Below are 20,343 nucleotides of genomic sequence, written 5' to 3' on the forward strand. Positions count from 1 at the left end.
CTAATCAGCGAACAGTATCCTCGTAATGAGCCACACGTGTCTCTTCCGTGATTATCTCAAACAAGTACTTCGATTTCGGCCTCGTACGTGGACCGAAAGCGACACCTAGAAAATTTACACGCCTTATGTCATCGGCAGTATCACCATGGGCCCGCTCGAATAACCCACACGGCCAATCGATTCGGGTACGTTGAGGCGGGTGGCGAAAGTATTGCTCTTATTTATTTAGCCGTCAAAAAAGAATGCTCTGATGTAAAGTAATCAGAAACAGTCTCCTACCTGTTCATCGGTACCCCTTTCGACACCGTTCTTTGCACCGTAGCGAAGGTGGCCCAGCAGATAGGGTCCACCGGTTCCCCCATATCTGTCCCCAGCTGACTAAAGCGGGTGACGGTCCAAGGAGTAGGAAAAAGCCATGTTATAAAGCGAAGACCAACCAATAAAACAAAACCCCTTCCGGCCAATTGCAGCCGCCGTTGTTTCCGATTACTCTTCTTCTATCTTCCTCGCTCGCGCGAGATCTCCACAATTCGCCTCTGCCATCGATCTTTTGCGTTTCAGATCTCTCGTCGCTTCGGCGGCCGACAATTCAACCTTTTCTCCCTCTCGTTGCTTTGATTACTTCTTCCCTCGTTTTTGTTTTGGGTAATACCGGGCTGGTCGTGCCGGGATTTGTCAGCATATTTCGGGGATCGAGGTTTTTGTTTGGGGGGGCTTTCAGTATGCAGCGGCCTAGCAGGTACGAGCGGCAAGGGACGATGACAAGGGAGAAGCGCGGGTTGGACGCTGGCGATGACGACAGCTTGCACCCCGAGCCCAAGCGACCCAAGGTCCCGGCCCTTGCGAGGTAATATTCCAAGAAAAAAAAGGGAAAAAGCTTGGACTTTTATTGCAGGAATTTCGTGATTCCTTATGGCTTTTAATAGTATATCCAAAGTGAAGTTTCAACATTTCCCTGTGGCGCCTTTGAAGTGTGGGTTAGCTTTCTCTTTGTTCATTGGGTCTTTGCCATGTTGGAACGAGGGAGTTATCCGGATGAGCTTTCTTTCTTCTTACTCTTGCCTCCTCAGATATTTGGGGTGTTTGTTCCCTTGGAACAGGAGATTGTAGAAAACAGGCAGAAAGTTAATTAAAATATTTTCTAAGAATTTGAGGTGTTGCCCTCTCCTTTTTTCCCTTCCCTTCTTTATTTTTCTCTTCTTAAGCGAGTATTTGAAACTGAATTAGATGAACTCTGTACCCTGCATAGTTTTTTGGGGCTCTCTCACAATTTATACAATGTGCTCGTATCAGTTTATAAGTTGCTTTGACCATCTGTGGCTATCACATAAAGAAAGATGTTCCTTGCCTTTCTTTAAGTTGTTTATAACTCATATGGACCAAACAAAAAGAATCTTTTCATTGTTTTTATGGTTTGATCCCAAGGGTCATGGCTTGTATAACAGAAGCAGGATATCGGTTCATTCTTTCCTATACTTTGAAAGTGTTTCTTGTGGAACTCTGGTGGAGAATCGCCAACATAAGTTAAAATTTTGACTTCAGGATACTAGGTGCATATATACCTTCTACACTGATGTCCAAATGTTTTGTGGTCCTGCTACATTCGGAACACTAGAAGTTGTTCTATGTAAATTGTGCATATTGCTTACAGGAAGTCCTACGTAAAAATCAGTTTCCCATATCACTTTTCCTGCATGTTGATTTATTTGGTTACTGGGAAAGGTTTTTTGGTTACATGAAAACATCATGAGGTAAATCTAAAACTGATATTCCTGTAAAGTTAGGAGTTTGACAATGCAAGCATGCTACCTGGTTCTGTTCTTGGATATTTGGAATCCACATATTCATAGAGCAGCAGTAAGATCTCATGATAAATTATCATTTTCAGAAATTGTATCTAATTACCCCTCATTTTCCATGAGACTGGGTGTATACCCCATCAGTAGAAAGAGTTTTGGTTTGTACTCATGATATGCATGACTTCAGTTACATTGATATCAAAGAAAGATGTGGAATGTCAAAAACTAGCAGAATGGACTGTAAGATTTCTTGTGGGTTAATTTGTGGGATGCTGTTTTGTTTAGACCGTTATGAGACGGGCGGTCTGTAGCAGTCTCTGAACGGATACGCGGACCCCCCCTGTTTTGGGTGGTCTGATCTAACTTATTAAAAAAAAACTATTTATTAAATGGTTTTGACTGCGAGCCCTCTTTGCCCACGAGCTGCCTTCTATCACCTGTCGTCGCCCACATGCTGCTCACAGTGCGCCATGTGCCACTAATTCTGGGTATGCTTCCTCCTCTTTGCTCTCATCTTCCTTCACCACTTTCTCCACGCTTTTCTTCTTCCCCTTCCTCCTCTTCCTCCACCATCTTATCTTCTTCTTTTCTCTTCCTCCTTTCTCCTTCTCTTATCCTTTCTCTTCCTCCTCTTCCTCCATCACCTCCTCCTCTTCCTACCTACTTCATCTTCCTCCTCTTTCTCCACTGCCATCTGTGCCTTTCTCATCTCCTTATTTTTCCTCTTCGAGTCTTCGGTACATACTAGTGTACAACATGTCGATACACATACCAACTAGTACATATCGGTCTGGCTAGGGACCGATACCGGTGGTCATACGAGACAACAATCCTTGGGTTACTTAACAATGATGTTAATGCGAACAATTATTCTTGGGTTTCAATACAAACACGTGCTTAAGAGTTAAGAAATGAAAAGCGTGAAGGATGTTGAGAATTAGGAGAGGGGAAAGATGGTCGCAATATTTTCTTTCACTGGTAATCTTTTAAAGTGCTAATAAGTAATAACTATATATTTCATGCTAGATCGTATTCTACTCTAAGATTTATTTGAAGCAAAAGTATCTTCTTTCTTCAAATCCTTGCTTGGCACTTGTATTTTTGACAATCTAGCATCATCTTTGGAAAGAAGTTCTTAATTTATCTAGTTGTTTTGTGTCACCATTCAGTATTTTGTACTCTTTGCAGTGTGATTGTTGAAGCTTTGAAAATGGACAGTCTGCAGAAAATTTGCTCATCATTGGAGCCCATTCTTCGAAGAGTTGTAAGAGAGCTTAAAACTTATTCCATACCAGAGTTTTCTTAAAATTATTTTCCAGCATTCTATGATCTGCCAATTTAAGTTACTTAATTTCATTAAAAAATTTGCACTTGAAGAATCCACAACTTACCCATGTTATCATTTCTCACTTTGATTTTCCAGTGCGACATCTGATTATTGTATAAATACATCTTTGACACCATTATTTGAGATAATACATTTTTTAACTAGTTTGTTTGTGGACACAAGGAACTTATTCAATCAAATAATAAAGGAAGATAAGATCTATTTTTTTAATCTTGATTAGTATTTAAAGTTAAGGCATGTCGTGTTGACTTTCTATGTAAATGATGTTTGTTTGGAAGAATTTGAGTGACACCTCTAAATTACATGTGTAATATACTATAGTTAAATTGCTCATGTAGCAGATATTTCTCTCATCTTGAGATTCTAGAGAGAGAAAGAGATCTGCAAAAGTGATTGCCACTTGTTGGTGACTGACAACCAGACAACCTGAGTCCTTTGCTATTCATTGGGATGCTAAGTCTTCTCTATGAGTGGTTTTCAGTCTCTAAAAATTGCATTCGGCTAATTTGTAAGTCTATCTGTAGTTTGGTCAGATAATTAATGCTTAAGATTGTTTGAATCCTTTTATTCTTAAGTTAGTGCAAAGTATCTCTTTCTTTTTGTCTGATTGCTTTGGATATATGTTGTGATTTGTAAAACTTTGTTTCTTTATTCCGTAATTGTGTTGTTTTCTCTTTCTGTTGGATGTTGAAACATGGCCACTAAAAATTATTCTCGATCTTTTTCTATGAAATTGATAACTCGACCTTCTATGAACTTTCAAGTTTTTGGTCTAGAAGTTCTATATTCTGAATGGACCCTATTTATGAGCAATATCTGATGTTCCTACTTGACAATCTGATGCTGTATGGTGCTTCATTAGGTCAGTGAAGAAGTTGAACGAGCCTTAGCGAAGCTAAGTCCTCCAAAAATTGGTGGAAGGTAAGACATTATGACATCATACATCATGAATCAGATGGATTCTTTGAGAATGAACTTATTTTGGACTTTTTTTCCTCTGCATGGAATTATAAGTGACTAAGATGTTATAACCAAATAGTTATGTTGCCATGCTTTCTGATACAATCTTTCTGGTAAAATATCTGAAAGCATGTCAAGTTTCTTGTGAACTTGTTACAGGCTGCATAAGAAGTGTTTAAATTTAATGAAATGACGGATGGTTGAGAAAGATAACAGCTGTATATTATGATTTTTAAATTGTTGTTCTAGAGTCTGATTGTTAGAATTTTAATTTATGATCATTCTGCTTAACAGATTGTAGTCTATTTTTCAGAAGCTACTATAGACATATATAGGCATGAGTCTCATGCCTATATGGAGGCTAGGGAGGGGCAATATATTTAACCTAATTATTGCAATAGAGGCAATGACATTAAGTTGTTGACAGGCCTCAATGAGATAAATGGTGCAAATGTATCTATTGGGTTTTGAAAGGTAGTGTTCAATAGTCTAACAGAATTGTCTCAAAACCTATCCTGATGTTATTTTCCTACCGAGAATTTTATGTATCTTATATTAAAAAGAAAACAAAATTATTAACATTTGCTTGGTTTAACAAAAAAAGCTGCATAAAGTCATGCAAACACACTATGATTTTGATTTTCATACAATCTTTATGATTATACAAGCAGTAATGTTTCTTCATTCCTTTGTGACCAAGTAAGCTGTCTTTTTAATCTTGGACTTTTAGATTTTGTTTTGTTTGCCACTGTCAGTATCGGATTGCTTTAAGGAGACTATAGTAAGTGAAGAGTGCATTACATCACAAACAGCAATATGAAGCAAAAGTCTGCAAGATAATAAGGTATAAGAAAACAGGAACAAACTTTTCTGTTACAGCAGAAATAATGGAGTATGACGAAAGAAGTGAAACATTAGGAGAACAAAGAGTAAGTTATGACTGGGTTACCAAATTTGTTTGATGAAAATGCATTTTGTAAGAATGATCTTTGCTGCACATCTTTCTGTTTTAAGTCTAACTGCATACTGTTCCTCTAAAATATAGGAGTCCTTAGGGATAAAAGTAGGTAATAAAGGTAGTTGACCAAATCGGATAAAGATCATAATCAGAAAGTACCCAATCAATTACAAAAAATTCATAAGTGGAATACAACTAAATAAGCTCATGTCTAATGATATCTAGCTTTGTGAAGATGCTCTAAAGTTGTGATAATATTGCCTTGTAAATTGAGAATAGGCCAATTAATCTAATTAACTCAAACAAGAATTAATAGAACTCCACACAAACCTAACTTTAAGACTTGCTTCATCATATTCAAGCTATTCAATTTCAGTCCATCTTGTTACTCTTTGCTTGTTAGTTGTGATGTTTCCCAGTAATTGATGTGCACATCTAAGAAAGATTATTTCCTTCAGTTTGTTGCTTATTGTTTGAAGAAATATTAGCTTCATTTTTATCTACCGATAGTAAAGAACTGATTCATCATCTAGCCTATAAGAAGTTCACCAATTCATCTTCTAGCCTATGAGAAGTTCATTGTTGCAGCATCATTTCTCTGAGGGGTAGATTTGGTAATTTTCCAGATTTAATAGTTTTAAGGGTATTCATGGAATCATCAAATTTCAGAATTGGTACTGCAACTCAGCCCTGCCACTTGGACATATGAGTTATCCTATGCCTAATATGCATCTTTGACTATTTATGCTTGTTTCGATTCCTGGATTAGGTGCTTTATGAATAAAGACTAACGTTATTCAAGAAGGCTTGTTGTTTTGCTTCAGTCTTCTTGTTCTCCAATTTATCAAGTTTCCCTCAGTGTTCACAATTGGTGGGAAATTATGGTTTAACCAACTATGAAAATTCTTTACATGAATAATTTCTACTTATGTAATACTCTTTTAGGATCCTTCTGAATTCAAGAAATGCAGGTCTTCACCGAAGCAAATTGAAGGTCCTGATGGAAGAAATCTCCAGCTTCATTTCCGGACAAGACTATCCTTATCCCATTTTACTGGAGGAAAAGTAGAAGGGGAACAGGGAGCTGAAATTCATGTTGTGTTGATTGATGCAAACACTGGCCATGTTGTCACATCAGGACCTGAGTCGTCTGCAAAACTAGAAGTTTTAGTCCTTGAGGGTGATTTTAACAATGAAGACAATGATGATTGGACAGAAGAAGAGTTTGACAGTCATGTAGTGAAAGAACGCGAAGGAAAAAGGCCTCTTTTGACTGGAGACTTATACGTCTCATTGAAAGAAGGTGTAGGAACCCTTGGAGAGCTCACATTTACAGACAATTCTAGTTGGATACGGAGTAGGAAATTTAGGCTTGGACTGAAGATTGCTTCAGGTTTTTGTGATGGTATTCGAGTCCGTGAAGCGAAAACAGAAGCTTTCACTGTGAAGGACCACAGAGGGGAATGTAGGTCAGCTTTGCACTATCTTTGGTTTCTTTTTCTCCATTTACCTAAGTTTTCTTTCTGATGTTTATAGTGTACAAGAAACACTATCCACCTGAATTGAAAGATGAAGTCTGGAGGTTGGAAAAGATTGGTAAGGATGGTTCATTCCACAAGAGGTTGAATAAATATGGAATCTTTACAGTTGAAGACTTTCTCAGACTTGTTGTTAGGGATCCCCAGAAACTCCGCAAGGTAAGTCTTTGGTTTTCTTGTTTGCTGTAATGAGTCTCTTATTACCTCCACTGTTTGTGGATCTAATTTACTTCACAATGTAGGTTCTTGGAAGTGGTATGTCCAATAAGATGTGGGAGAGTCTTGTGGAGCATGCCAAGACTTGTGTCTTAAGTGGAAAGTACTATGTATATTATTCTGATGACACAAGGGATATTGGTGCAATTTTCAATAACATTTATGAGTTTTGTGGCCTGATTGCTGGTGGGCAGTTCTATTCTGCTGAAAACCTGAATGACAATCAGAAGGTCAGCTTTAGTATATTTATTTCTATTGTTCAATAATTCATTTTAATATTATAATCTGTTTATGATACACACCATTGTGATTGTAAATGGGGGAGTTTGAGCTATTAGTTATAAACATAGCATAGGGAATGAAATATTTTCATACGAGATTGAGTACTCAGGTCTAGTAGTAACTAGGAACAAAGATGAGGGTAATAAGCTATTTCTATAGAGCATTCAGTAGCATTGGGCTGAATTTCTCTGTTGATGGAGAAATTGCTCTTCAATTATGGAGAAGCTCCTAAAAAAGAGGCACCCTGCTTAATGTTTGTGTCATGATGATTATGTGCATGAGATTGACTATGAACTAATACCAAATGTTGCAAAGTTGTTAGTTACCCAATGATGTGCTATTTTCGTCTTCAATGAGATGTGAGATTATGCAATGTTTTTTTCATTTTTTTTTCCATTTTGGACCTGACCTTTTGATGCTTGCTTTGAACTGGATAGCCCTTGAATAGGAGGAGCTAATATCTTCGGCAAAACACATATTTGAAGAGAAGCAGTGTTGTATCATCACAGTTGCATTCTTAAATTACTATTTATAGATTGGTCATGCACTCATAAGAGGACTTACTGTTCACTGCTAGTGTTACATGTAAATTCTCCCACAAAATTTTGGGCTAGAATTGTTGGCAGTAATGGCATGTTTGTTATCATTTTTGTGTAGCTACTAATTTTGGCAGTCGTGGCAAGTTCTAGAAAGTTTTTTAGTTGGCAATGTTTAAGTACTGCTATGACTTGTTTGCTTTATTGTTCCATTTGTTTGTGTCTCTTCTATCCTGTTTTTCCTTAAAGCATATTGTTAGCATCACATAAAATATCCACATCAATGATGACCTCCAGAAGCCCATGAAAATAGACAATAAATTAAGATTTACACTCGAGACCATATACTTATGATAGATGCATATAGCAGATATCTTCTAGTATATGATCTAGACAAACTTATCGTGAAAGATGGATGCATATATTTCTTATATTGAATAAATGAATTTTATAAGGACATAGGTCTTCTTATGTTGGCTTGATATAGAGCTGTCATTATCTACTTTTGCATTGTTTTCTTGTCATGCATTTTTTAGTCATAATAAACTGCAGTGGAAAGAAAATCCTGTATGTCTATGGACAATGGCACTATCAGCTATGTTACAGTAGCAACTGTTGTTCTGAGATGTTTCTGGAAATAATAAATGTTGATATTCAGACTCTTGGCATCGAAAAGTGCCATTGATTCTCCAAGTAAATGGGACTAATTTCGTCAGTATGTTCTAGGATGTTATGTATTTGATGCGAGACCATTATGGTTGCAATGAACATGTTTCTCATATGCATATGTTTGATAGATCATGCTTGGAGATGAAGATGCAAACTCAATATACTAAAATCTGTTCATATGAATCTTTTTTTTTTTAATTTGGAGGATTTCTCATGCCAATACCTAGATAAAGCTGGTGCCTGACTTTCAGGTTGTGGCAATCTCTTTTATTTTTTGCAGGTCTTTGCAGATGCGTTGGTCAAGAAGGCATATGATAATTGGATGCATGTCATAGAATATGATGGTAAGGCTCTTCTGAACTTTAGCAAAAAAAAGAAAGCCCTATCAGATTCTTCAAATGATCATGAAGAGTCTCAAGTCAACCTACAAGCTTCGTTTCCTTTGGAGCATCCTTTGGTTGATATGGGAGGTATGAAATATCTACCAAGAATAAGAATAATTTCTCTTGTAGCATGTTATTTAGCTCCTGTAGAGCTGTACGACGGATTTGAAAGTGATGATCGAGAATGATGGTCTATAGATGTGACCCCAAATATTTTTGAAGTTTCTGTTTATTTTATTTATCATTAATTTAAAAATACCTAGGTTGTGGCACTTAGGATGTTGCAGGTGATGATAAAAATTATGTTTATCTGGCGAGTTGTGAACCACAACATGATCACTTAGCTAGATGCACAAAATGCCGAATGCTATATCGTAGATGATCCTGTGCATGCAATATCATAGGTCGTTTTCGCCTCACTAGGATATGTAGTGAAGATATCATCTTGTGGATGTTATAACCATCATCTAAAGGAAAGCAACACTCCTTAGAATACTAATTTTTGCTCTCTTTTCTTCAGGAAGTACCATAACTGCTGTTTATAGTGGAAATGAAGGGGTTACATATTCAACTAGTCCTCCAAACGTAGCTTCTGATACAAACATGCAGTATGAAAGCGCCTGCTTCACACCACAGAATGAGGCAATTGGCTCCGCTCAACAGAGCTTAATTACAAGAAATGATAGTACAAGTCTGGCACTGGCTCTACCACAGCAGACAAGCATTGGATTCCAACCATCAAGCCACTCCATGGAGCATTCAGGCTTGAACATATATGATGACTGGTCTGGTCAGCAGGACAGCCGCTGTATGGATGATTTCTTCTCTGAGGAAGAGATTCGCTTGAGAAGCCATGAGATGCTGGAGAATGAGGATATGCAACATTTGCTCCGAACCTTCACCATGGGTGGAGCTTCTGTCGGTCTCCCTGAAGATGGATATGGCTTTCCGCCGTATATGCCTTCGCCATGTCCTAACTTCAACTTTGATGATGAAAGGAATCGTTCATCTGGTAAAGCAGTTGTCGGTTGGCTCAAGATCAAGGCAGCTATGAGGTGGGGCATTTTTGTCAGGAAAAAGGCTGCTGAGAGAAGGGCAGCTCAGCTTGTTGAACTAGAAGAATAGCAATATATATCATATAGGGTTATACATTATTGTGTGGCTGATTATGTCGTAAAATAGCTTTTATATCTTACATGGATAATGATGCAGACTGGAGGTTTCAAATAGGATTCTTAGTCAAAGCTGACAATTGCAAGTCACCGAGGCTCTGCATTATAGTTCTCACCTGCAGCTATCTTATTCTGCGACTATCTGTTGATTCAGCAAACCCTGAAATGCCCTGCAATATGGTACTGCAGCTGCAGATTTTGATGGCTTCTGAATCTCTATCTACTGCCAAGTTAATAACGAGTAGATCCTTGGTGGCGGGCACTTCTATGTTGGAATGCCAATGGTTGGAATGTTGGATTGCAGTGCAAGACAGTTGAAATTTACTTCATCCAACATGTTCTTGAATGTGAAAGCAGGTACCCAGAGGCAAAGGAATTTGGTCTTAAAACCATTTCCAGATACATTCTCATCATTTCTGTGAAAAATGATCTTGGATGTTCCCGTATCTACTTCTCTGATTCTAGAAAGTTTGCTATGCCATGCTGATGTGGTCTGTACAATTTCAAGATTGTTGTCCTGCCTACATATATTTATTAGTTAATGTGCTAATATTGCTTTATGCAGCAAGCAATGATAAATTCTTTTGATGTTTCTTTGAGTACATTCGGCATGGAATTGTTGAACATTTTGTGTATCGATATTTTCTGAAGTTGTTGCTAGATTGTTGAGGCCATCTTCGGATGAGATGGGATGAACCGATTTAGCCTAAATTGACAGCCTATTTGGGCTTTACAGATTTAAGACTGCTTACCCTGTCAGTTGCCAGTATAACAAGGCTGGTAAATTAAAGATGAGGATCTTGATCTTTGATGCTGCACTTGCCAGCTTCACTGCCATGTTGGGTAGATCTTCAGATTGTGATGGGTATTAGCTCAATTACAATATCTGCTTATTACAGTGTGGATGAGCAACAAATTGTGCTGAGAAGCCTAGACATGTGAAGAGATCCTCATCCAACATTCTTTCTTCTGCATTCATGTCATTTTCTTCTATAGATGTACTTCCTACTACAACTCTCTTGCTAGTGAATTAACTTTCTTCTCTCTAGCCTGGAAAGAGAACATCAAGAACAAGCACTCCTACTAGGAGTACATAAAGTTACCTGTTTGGTTGGAGCTGAGAGAGGTGAGAGGTCAAGCACTTGTCCTTTGTGCCAGCTATCTATATAAAGAGCATTGAGTAGCTTTTAGTCAGTATGATCAAACTGATGTGTGCAAGATGGATGCCGAACAAAGTTGCAGACTGGGCAAGTATGGTTCCCCTGCAGGCATTCTGTGGTCCTTTGTCAAGCGGTAGCTGCGATGCATGTACTTGAAGAGTGTAAGATAAATGTTTCACAGTTGCAGAAAAGCTTGCAGACCGACGGTTGGTGAGAAAGCATGCTTCCTCTGCAAGCAATTCATCACAGTTGTGGTCCTGTCTCAAGCAGTGATTGTGATTAATGTACTTGGAACTGGAAGAGGGAGAAGAGTTGAGTCTGTGTCAAGAATCTGCTCCTGCTGGATACAGAAAGGTGGAGAAGGGGAAGGAATCACATTGTTGGATCAGAGATCGTAAATTGTTCAGATACTGGGGCTCAGAATTCTGTAGGAGTTCAAAATAATGAAAGAAATAAGAGAAAATAGGCATGAAAAAGATTCTAACATTTGTGTCGAATATATAATGAAAACTATCTGTAAAAGGACGAAAAATGAGACTTCCAACTACTCAAAATGAAGAAGATCAGACTCGTTAAATGCAATGGATCCTTTCACCAATTAAATTTGTCTCTTTCCAATATAATAGAGTGGTTGAATTGGATCCATCAGTTGAAACTGAGGCCTACAACACTTTTAAATGCTGTGGGCTTTGATGAGCCATTCTTGGTTTGATTTTGTGAGGTGATGACATTAATCATGAAGATTACTTGTTGAAAGAGGAGGAGAGCCTCTCTTCGAAACGTAGGTTTCTGAGGTGAGAATAGACTTGATATGATTTTTTATGTATCTTTCAAAACATATAAAATTTTGATTGTTAAATCTGTGACATGGTTTCTGACTTTAATCTTATATGTTAAATTGACTTAAGAGAGTTTGATGTGTGTATTATTATTATCTTGCATTTAAATATTTGGGATCGGTAGTTAAAACACATCGAGTTAGTAAGTCAGTTACCACGAAAAATGATCCTTAAATGATGGAGATCTTAAAGCCCCGATGTTACTCCAAAGTGAATAAGGAATTGAATTAACTTATAAGAGTTTGATGGATATACTTCCATTAATTTGGGTCAATCAGAGAATAGGTCAATTATAATATTAGTTCAATAAGCTATGCTAAACTCTTTAGCATTCAATGGTATGTAGAAGACCACTAAAAGAATGATAGCAATGCTGATAAGAAGTCAACTTTCATTTATTTTCTTAAGTTAGATCCTCAATTTTCATTTAATTTTATAGGTCAGATTGTCTATTTTCATAAATATACAACATGCTGCATTCTAAACATCCACATCATGAGTTCACTCCTTTGCCTCGAGGAATATCTTATCACAATCGCATCGAAAATCATGCCCATTCGCCCAGAAATCAACGAGGAAAGAGATAATCGTGAATGAAAGTGACGAGAATTCGAAACTCGACATAGATGTTAGAAGGTAATAAATATAATACTGTTTTCTTTGGGCTAATTATATATTATCTTATATTTGGACTCTATTAGCATTGAGTCTTTCTACTTTAAAAAAGATCGCTATAGTTCTAAAAGTGAAACAAATAACCCAATATCATCAGCTGCATTGATAAAAAATACAACACCTAACACCACGTGCTAAATCGATAGGAAAATGATGAACAAAAATATAATTTCAATATATTTTTTTTTCAACACGTGGGATATTGAAATTATTTTTTTGCCCTTCAGATTTTTATCGATCTAGTACGTGGTATCACATGTTGTGTTTTTCACCGTAGCTAATGATGTTAGGGCAAATACGATTATTTGTTTCATTTTCAGAATTATAGGGATCCTAATATAAATTTTTTAAGTACAGAGACTGTAATATTAATAGGGTCTAAATATAGGGGTAATATATAATTAGCTCATTTTATTTTGAAAGAATAAATTTTTTTATTAAACATAAAAAATATTTCTTTGTAAATCAGAAGATAAAAATCTTTATTATATTGCTTGAAGTTCATATTATAAGTTAAATAAGTCTCACGGAATTAGTTACATATAACTCGAAAGCTTGACTATTTAACTTATGGACCAAACATAATAAATTGACTTTCTCAATTATTTATAGTATGAAATTACTGTTGAGTTATTTTGAATCTTCTTCATGCACACGAGAATGTTGTGCGCAAAACTCTGATTCATCAGTCAACCAGACATCATCACTGCGAGCCATCCATGCAGTAAGTGATCGGCAGCCGAACACAACCACCAGATTGTGACAAGTCTCTCTCTCTCTCTCTCTCATCGCCTCCCCTTCTCCCTAACCTAATCTTCTATATGCACGCAGACTTGCTTCTAATACTCTTGCAAGGGTGTATATGAGTTAGCAGTGAGCTCTGTACACACAGAGAGAGAGAGAGAGAGAGAGAGAGAGAGAGAGAGAGAGAGAGATAGGATGGAGAGCAGGTTGCTGAAAGCTGAGGGTGTTCTGAGGATGCTATCGCTGGCATTGGCTGCCACGGCAGCCCTTCTTGTAGGGTTAGACACGGAGACAAAGACAGTCTTGTTTGTGAGGAAGAAAGCCACCGCGAAGGACTTGGATGGCCTATGGTGAGTGAGCTCTTCTTCTGTTCTCAGTTGGCACATCTCCATGCTTCGCTTCGGCTTGGGTTGGTTTGGGCTCATCTCTCACTGTTGGTGCAGGACCATGACCTTGGTTACCTCCATCACTGCTGGGTATCATCTTCTCCAGCTCTTCAGATGCATGGCGCTTGCTTTGCTCGGGAGAAATCCATGTCGAGGTAGCAAATCTGTGGCGTGGTTTCTTTTCCTCTTGGACCAGGTAAAAACACTTCGATCCATCTCCATTTACACACATACATATGACGTAGTGGATTGGATTCATCGGAAGATCCAGCCGAAAGTTGCTCATTCTTTTCCACCACATCTCCACACTATTTCACCACCACGATCTTGAAAATAAGAGTAAAATAGCACTCATCATGAAATAAATGCTACCTACATCAACCTTTTGCTCATCCTATGTTCCCATGGAGTTGCATACACCTTTAACCAGTAAGTAAGTCCAAATGGTATATATATATATATATATATATATATATATATATATATATATATATATATATAATATTTTGCTCTTTCCTAAAATTCTTTTTTGTTTTGATCATCCAATTTGGTTCGAGTGACATAAGCATTAATGATAAATTTTAGAATTATAATATTTTGATAAATTAATTATCATAATCCCATTAGTAAAATATGTAAAAAAAAAAGATAAATTATATATATAATCAGATTTGAGGCATCTTTTAGGATCTATCAGATAGGAAATATTTTGATGGTTTATCGTAAGATTTTAAGGTTCCTGCCTTTATCATTTATATCAAAACCCGAGGAATAGACTTCAAAAGATATCTTTTAATCATTGGTTCGATCTCATAAATAATTAAGAAAAAGAATTCCCATAACTTTCTTTATGATAAGCTAAGAGTTTCATATAAGTTATGCATCCTCAAGATATCTCAACAAAATTAAAACCTATGCCAGCTATAGCCTTTCAAGATAACATAACCATCATGTCTCCTTTTTCCCTTTTGTCCTTTGCATGATCCAAAAGCTAACTTGTCATCAGCACAATCAATAGCCCATGTAGGATGAGGAGTACTCGGTCACATGTATCTCTGTTCAAGCTCAAGCTTTACCTTTCCTCTCATTTCACCCTAAGCTTTATTTCGAAAGCTGCCCTCTTTAATGATTCTGCAACATGTGTATGTTACACCCATGCATCTTGCTTGCCCCAACGCCTTAAATTGGAGGAATGGTCTATTGATTGCCCAACATGCTGTTTGCCTTATCATGAATGGCATTAAATTCCCATCGAGTTGGGCTTTGCACCTTTGGTTGTCACCACACATCCACTTTAATTGATGTGTGCCATTGCGCGCTTGCCTTCACCTCACATTTCTCTTTCTTGGTTGCGAAGATGAGTGAGATTGATCATTAATGAGTGCATCTTTTGGCCTTTGAATGAAGGGAGTCACGTACGCCACGTTCGGGGCCACGATGGCCGGGCTTCAGGCGGCGCTCGTGGCGGTCTTCGGCGTCGACGACCTCCAGTGGTCCAAGCTGTGCAACATATACACCAGGTTCTGCGAACAGGTGGCCGGTGGCATGTTATGTGGCCTGGCCGCGTCGCTGACCATGGCCGTCGTGTCCGCCGTCTCCGCCCACCACCTCTTCAGGCTCTACCCTCGCTGCCGCCGCTCCGTCAAGGCCGCCCGGTGGCGGTGGCTGCCGTTCTGACTCTCTACACTTCGACGCTCTTTGCTTAGCTACGTGAAGTACCTGAAACTTGGTTTCATCCATGCAATGCATTGGTGTGGATTGAATCCTTTTAAGTTAAATGTTTAATGAAGAAGCATAGTTTAATCATTATTAAGTAAATGCTTTTTTTTCTATTACCTAATTCAAGAATATTAAATCTCGAGTAAAATAACTCATTATTTAATTTCTTGTTGGAATTGACAAATATATTAGGATTCCTACATCCAATGTTGTCGAATCCTAATATTAGAACTAGCACTCGTGCATTAAGGACACATTAAAAATTAGGGAGTTATCAAATCATGTTAAATCTTATATAGAAACGTATATCTAAGAAGAACAAGATGTTTTGAAGAGTGCTCTCTGGGAATAACTTAAAATGTTATGAGATAGGGAGTTATCGAATCATGTTAAATCTATTAGGATTGAATAAGTGCAACGATAAAAATCAATTTGAGTTGAAAATCTTAGTTTCGATAAAAAATCGTATCGGAAAGATGTTAACTAAAACATGAAGCGTAGTGAATAAGTAAATAAAGCAGTTTGCAATGAAAGTACAGAGCTTAAAGTAAATACAAACTAAGTTTTATAGTTGTTCGCTCGTCGTGACTTACATCCACTCTCAATTCCTCTTTTGTCGAGGCTATTGGCATACACTAATGATGTTCCTTCAATGGGTGAAGATCAACTATCCTTTTATACTCTTTCTCCTTTTCAGGGGTTTAGGAGACAACCCTTACAAGTATCTCTTTCTTAGACCTCACTTTTCCCTTTAAGATAAATTTTTAAATACTAGGAAGAAGTGATACTAAATCCTAAGAGAGTTTCTCAATTTTTTTCAAGTATTCTTTCCCCATTTTTCAACTCAACTTTGTGTTCAATTATTGTTACTCCAATAGCTGGGGTATTTATAGACCCAAAATAACTTCAAAATTAGAGCAAAAAAATGTCTCATCTTGGGTTTCTCGAGTCTTGGTGGTATCACTGCTTGTGTTGGGCGATACCATCGCCTGCAGCACTGACATTGGGCGGTACCACCACCCAGTCTAGCGTTACCATCACCTGATATAGTCTTGGAGACTATGTCTAAGCACTACTGTTAGGATTAAGAATGACACTAAGAGGGGGGGTGAATTACTACAGCGGATAAAAATCACGTCGAGTCAAAAATCTTCGTACGATGAAAAATCGTTTCGGAAAGATGTTAACTTGAAAGCGTATTCGTAAGGTAGTAAAAGTAATAATTCAGTTTGCAATTAAAGTAAAGTGCAAAATAGAAATATAAACTAGATTTTTATAATGGTTCGGTCGTTGTGAGATACATCTGTTAGAGCTAGCCCCAGGATATTTACCAAAGGATAATTTTGGCAACACAACAAGATAATAAAGCGGAAAGAATAAAGCGACAAGAACAAACAAAACACCAGAACACCAGATATACGTGGTTCGGTCAATTGACTTTGACCTACATCCACGGAAGAAAGAGGAGCAAATTACTACTATAAAAGAGGGACACTTACAAATGCCTTAGGAAATGTTCCTAGGCCATAAAACACCTTCAGCTTCCTAAACAAGAAGACTTCAAACCATAAGCAGGTTTTCTTGTGATGCCTGCTGTACTTCTTGTGGTGTCTGTGGTACTTCTCGTGGTGTATCTAACATCAAAGCTCAGGCCCTTATTTATAGTTCCAAGACGAGACAACAAGTCTGATTTTCCCGATGTGGGACTATGGGACTTGCCAAACTAACAAATCTCCACCTTGGCATGTCCCAACAAAACTTGCTCCACCTTCTTCACAAAAGCCCCAACGGGCAATCACCAACAATGAACACCAACCAAGTCCAAGCACTGCTTGAACTTGTAAACCGGAAGAGGCTTCGTAAACATATCAGCTGGATTGTCCTTCGTATGAATTTTCTGAACAAGGACTTTTCCTTCAGCAATGATATCCCAAATAAAATGAAACTTCACATCGATGTGTTTTGTCCTCTCATGATACATCTGGTCTTTAGTCAAATGAATAGCACTTTGACTATCACAGTAAATTGTAGTAACACTTTGATGCAGACATAATTCGCTGAACAATCCTCTTAACCATAAAACTTCTTTGATCGCCTCTGTCACTGCCATATATTCTGCCTCTGTAGTAGATAAAGCTACGACAGGTTGTAAGGAAGCTTTCCAACTAACTGCACAACCGCCAACGCAAAATACATAGCCTGTCAAAGATCTTTGTTTATCAAGATCCGCAGCATAATCAGAGTCGACGAAACCAACCAAAGTGTCACGATTTTTTCCAAACTCCAAACAAGCATCTGAAGTCCCTTGCAAGTATCTGAGAATCCACTTCACAGCCTGCCAATGTGTTTTACCCGGGCGAGACATATATCTACTAACCACACTGACTGCTTGTGAAATATCTGGACGAGTACAAACCATTGCATACATAATACTGCCGATGGCACTAGAATATGGAACTTTCACCATATATTCTTCCTCTTCAATTGACTGTGGTGACTGAGCAGCAGATAGCCGAAAATGGCTAGCAAGAGGAGTACTAACCGGCTTAGCATTTTTCATGCCAAACCTCTCCAAGACTTTCTTGAGGTAATTTTTCTGAGTCAGAAATAATTTTCCAACTCCTCGATCTCTTTTGATCTCCATGCCAAGAATTTTCTTAGCTGCTCCCAAATCTTTCATTTCAAATTCACTACTCAGCTGCATTTTCAAAATGTGAATTTCTGACAAATTCTTAGCTGCAATAAGCATGTCATCAACATAAAGCAACAAATACACAAAAGAGCCATCAGTTAACTTCCGGAAGTAAACACAACTATCATACATGCTCCTCGTGTAACCATGACCCAACATAAAAGAATCAAACCTCTTATACCACTGTCTTGGAGACTGCTTTAATCCATACAAAGATTTCTTTAACAAGCAAACATGGTCTTCCTTACCATCAACTTCAAATCCATGAGGTTGCTCCATATAAATTTGTTCTTCAAGTTCACCATGTAAGAAAGCTGTCTTGACATCAAGTTGCTCCAATTCCAAATCATACATGGCAACTAAAGCAAGCAAAACACGAATAGAGCTATGTTTAACAACAGGTGAAAATACGTCATTAAAATCAACACCATGTACCTGACTATAGCCCTTTGCAACCAACCGTGCTTTGTACCTTGCATCTTCAACCCCTGGAATACCTTCCTTCCTTTTGAAGACCCATTTGCATCCAACAATTTTCTTACCAGAAGGCGGCTTCACAAGATCCCAAGTTCTATTCCGATGGAGAGACTCAATTTCTTCATTCATCGCAATCAACCACTTAGCGGAATTATCACAAGAAACTGCATCTGAGTAGGAAGTAGGCTCACCAACTTCACTCGTCTCTTCTGCAACAGACAAAGCATATGCAACCAAATTTGCATATCTTTGTGGTGGTCGAATTTCTCTCCGTGGTCTATCCTTGGCTATGGAATATTGTTCTTCCTCTGGATCATCTGCATCAATAGGCTCGGGACCACCTACTGGCATTCTTTGAGTAGAAGAGTTCGACTTAAAAGAATCTGAACTACCAATCTCAAGCTCCACCTGCTTCTGCGCACTATCATTTGTACAACTAGTAGATTCCTCTTTAGAAGATAGCATAGATAATTCATCAAAAGTAACATCTCTACTGATTATAAATTTTGGGGATTTGGGATCAGGACACCATAATCTGTATCCTTTCACCCCAGAAGCATACCCAAGGAAAATACACTTTTTAGCCCGAGGCTCTAATTTTCCTTCATTTACATGCATGTATGCTGGGCACCCAAAAATTTTAAAATCAGAATAATCAGCAGGAGTACCTGACCAAACTTCCTCTGGAGTTTTAAAGTTAAGTGCTGCAGAAGGAGCGCAGTTGACAACGTAACAGGCCATATTAATCGCCTCTGCCCAAAAGTCTTTTGTCAACCCTGCATTTGAGATCATACACCTCGCTCTCTCCAAGAGTGTTCTATTCATACGTTCTGCCACACCATTTTGCTGAGGTGTCATCCTAACAGTGCGATGCCGAACGATTCCTTCATTTTTGCAGAATTCTTCAAAGTCACCTTCACAAAATTCCATGCCATTATCTGTTCGAAGCCGCTTAATCTGTTTACATGTTTGCTTCTCAATTAAAACCTTCCATTGTTTAAAGGTTAGAAAAACATCATTTTTATGCTTCAGAAAATAAACCCAAACTTTCCTGGAATAATCATCAATGAAAGTCAACATATACCTGGCACCACCCTTAGACTGAACTTGAGCTGGACCCCAAAGGTCTGAATGAATATAGTCAAGAGTACCTTTCGTTTTGTGAACTGCCGGAGAATTGAAGCTGACTCTTTTCTGCTTTCCAAAAATGCAGTGTTCACAAAAGTCCAGTGGCCCAGTACTCTGTCCGCAAAGTAGACCTCTTTTGCTCAATATGCTCAAACCTTTTTCGCTCATATGACCCAAACGCATATGCCATAATTTGGTGATGTCAGAATCAGACAATGATGATGACGAAACTGCAACTGAACCTGTGACAGTAGTTCCCTGCAGAATATACAAGCTACCAGACCTACAAGCTTTCATAACAATAAGGGCACTTCTAGAAACTTTCATAACTCCACCTTCAGCTGTGTATTTACACCCAAGGGCCTCTAGGGTGCCTAAAGAGATGAGATTCTTTTTCAAATCAGGAACATGTCTAACATTAGTGAGCGTCCTCACAATACCATCATGCATTTTAATTCGGATTGTTCCTCTACCAACAACATCACATGTGGCATTATTGCCCATCAAAACAATTCCACCATTACAAGATTCATATGTGGAAAACAAATCCCTATTGGGACACATGTGATAAGAACAACCTGAATCTAAAATCCATTCATTTTTAGACTTTGTCCTGTCATCAATAGCAAAGAAAATATTTCCAAAATTCTCATCAGATGCTA

General features: G+C 38.0%; 2 protein-coding genes across 2 annotated transcripts; both read left to right on the forward strand.

Moving 5' to 3' along the window:
• The first annotated feature begins 452 nt into the window (after positions 1-452).
• LOC135635472 (calmodulin-binding protein 60 D-like) lies at positions 453-10,460 on the forward strand. Its single transcript, XM_065146560.1, has 8 exons — positions 453-847; positions 2,988-3,063; positions 4,010-4,068; positions 6,037-6,530; positions 6,602-6,762; positions 6,846-7,049; positions 8,587-8,776; positions 9,210-10,460. The coding sequence occupies exons 1-8, from the start codon at positions 723-725 to the stop codon at positions 9,812-9,814; spliced, it is 1,914 nt and encodes a 637-aa protein (XP_065002632.1). The 5' UTR covers positions 453-722; the 3' UTR covers positions 9,815-10,460.
• A 2,915-nt stretch (positions 10,461-13,375) lies between these two features.
• Positions 13,376-15,500, forward strand: LOC103981689 (CASP-like protein 2C1). Its single transcript, XM_009398429.3, has 3 exons — positions 13,376-13,629; positions 13,723-13,861; positions 15,073-15,500. The coding sequence occupies exons 1-3, from the start codon at positions 13,475-13,477 to the stop codon at positions 15,340-15,342; spliced, it is 564 nt and encodes a 187-aa protein (XP_009396704.2). The 5' UTR covers positions 13,376-13,474; the 3' UTR covers positions 15,343-15,500.
• Positions 15,501-20,343: the final 4,843 nt, after the last annotated feature.

Source organism: Musa acuminata, chromosome BXJ3-4 (assembly GCF_036884655.1).
Source record: "Musa acuminata AAA Group cultivar baxijiao chromosome BXJ3-4, Cavendish_Baxijiao_AAA, whole genome shotgun sequence".
Taxonomy (NCBI): Eukaryota; Viridiplantae; Streptophyta; class Magnoliopsida; order Zingiberales; family Musaceae; genus Musa; species Musa acuminata.

Coding starts and splice junctions, on each gene's coding strand:
- LOC103981689 (XM_009398429.3), top strand. CDS start 13,475: ATGGAGAGCAGGTTGCTGAAAGCTGAGGGTGTTCTGAGGATGCTATCG. Junction 13,630..13,722: donor AAGGACTTGGATGGCCTATG/GTGAGTGAGCTC, acceptor CTGTTGGTGCAG/GACCATGACCTTGGTTACCT. Junction 13,862..15,072: donor TTCTTTTCCTCTTGGACCAG/GTAAAAACACTT, acceptor CTTTGAATGAAG/GGAGTCACGTACGCCACGTT.
- LOC135635472 (XM_065146560.1), top strand. CDS start 723: ATGCAGCGGCCTAGCAGGTACGAGCGGCAAGGGACGATGACAAGGGAG. Junction 848..2,987: donor AAGGTCCCGGCCCTTGCGAG/GTAATATTCCAA, acceptor TACTCTTTGCAG/TGTGATTGTTGAAGCTTTGA. Junction 3,064..4,009: donor AGCCCATTCTTCGAAGAGTT/GTAAGAGAGCTT, acceptor GTGCTTCATTAG/GTCAGTGAAGAAGTTGAACG.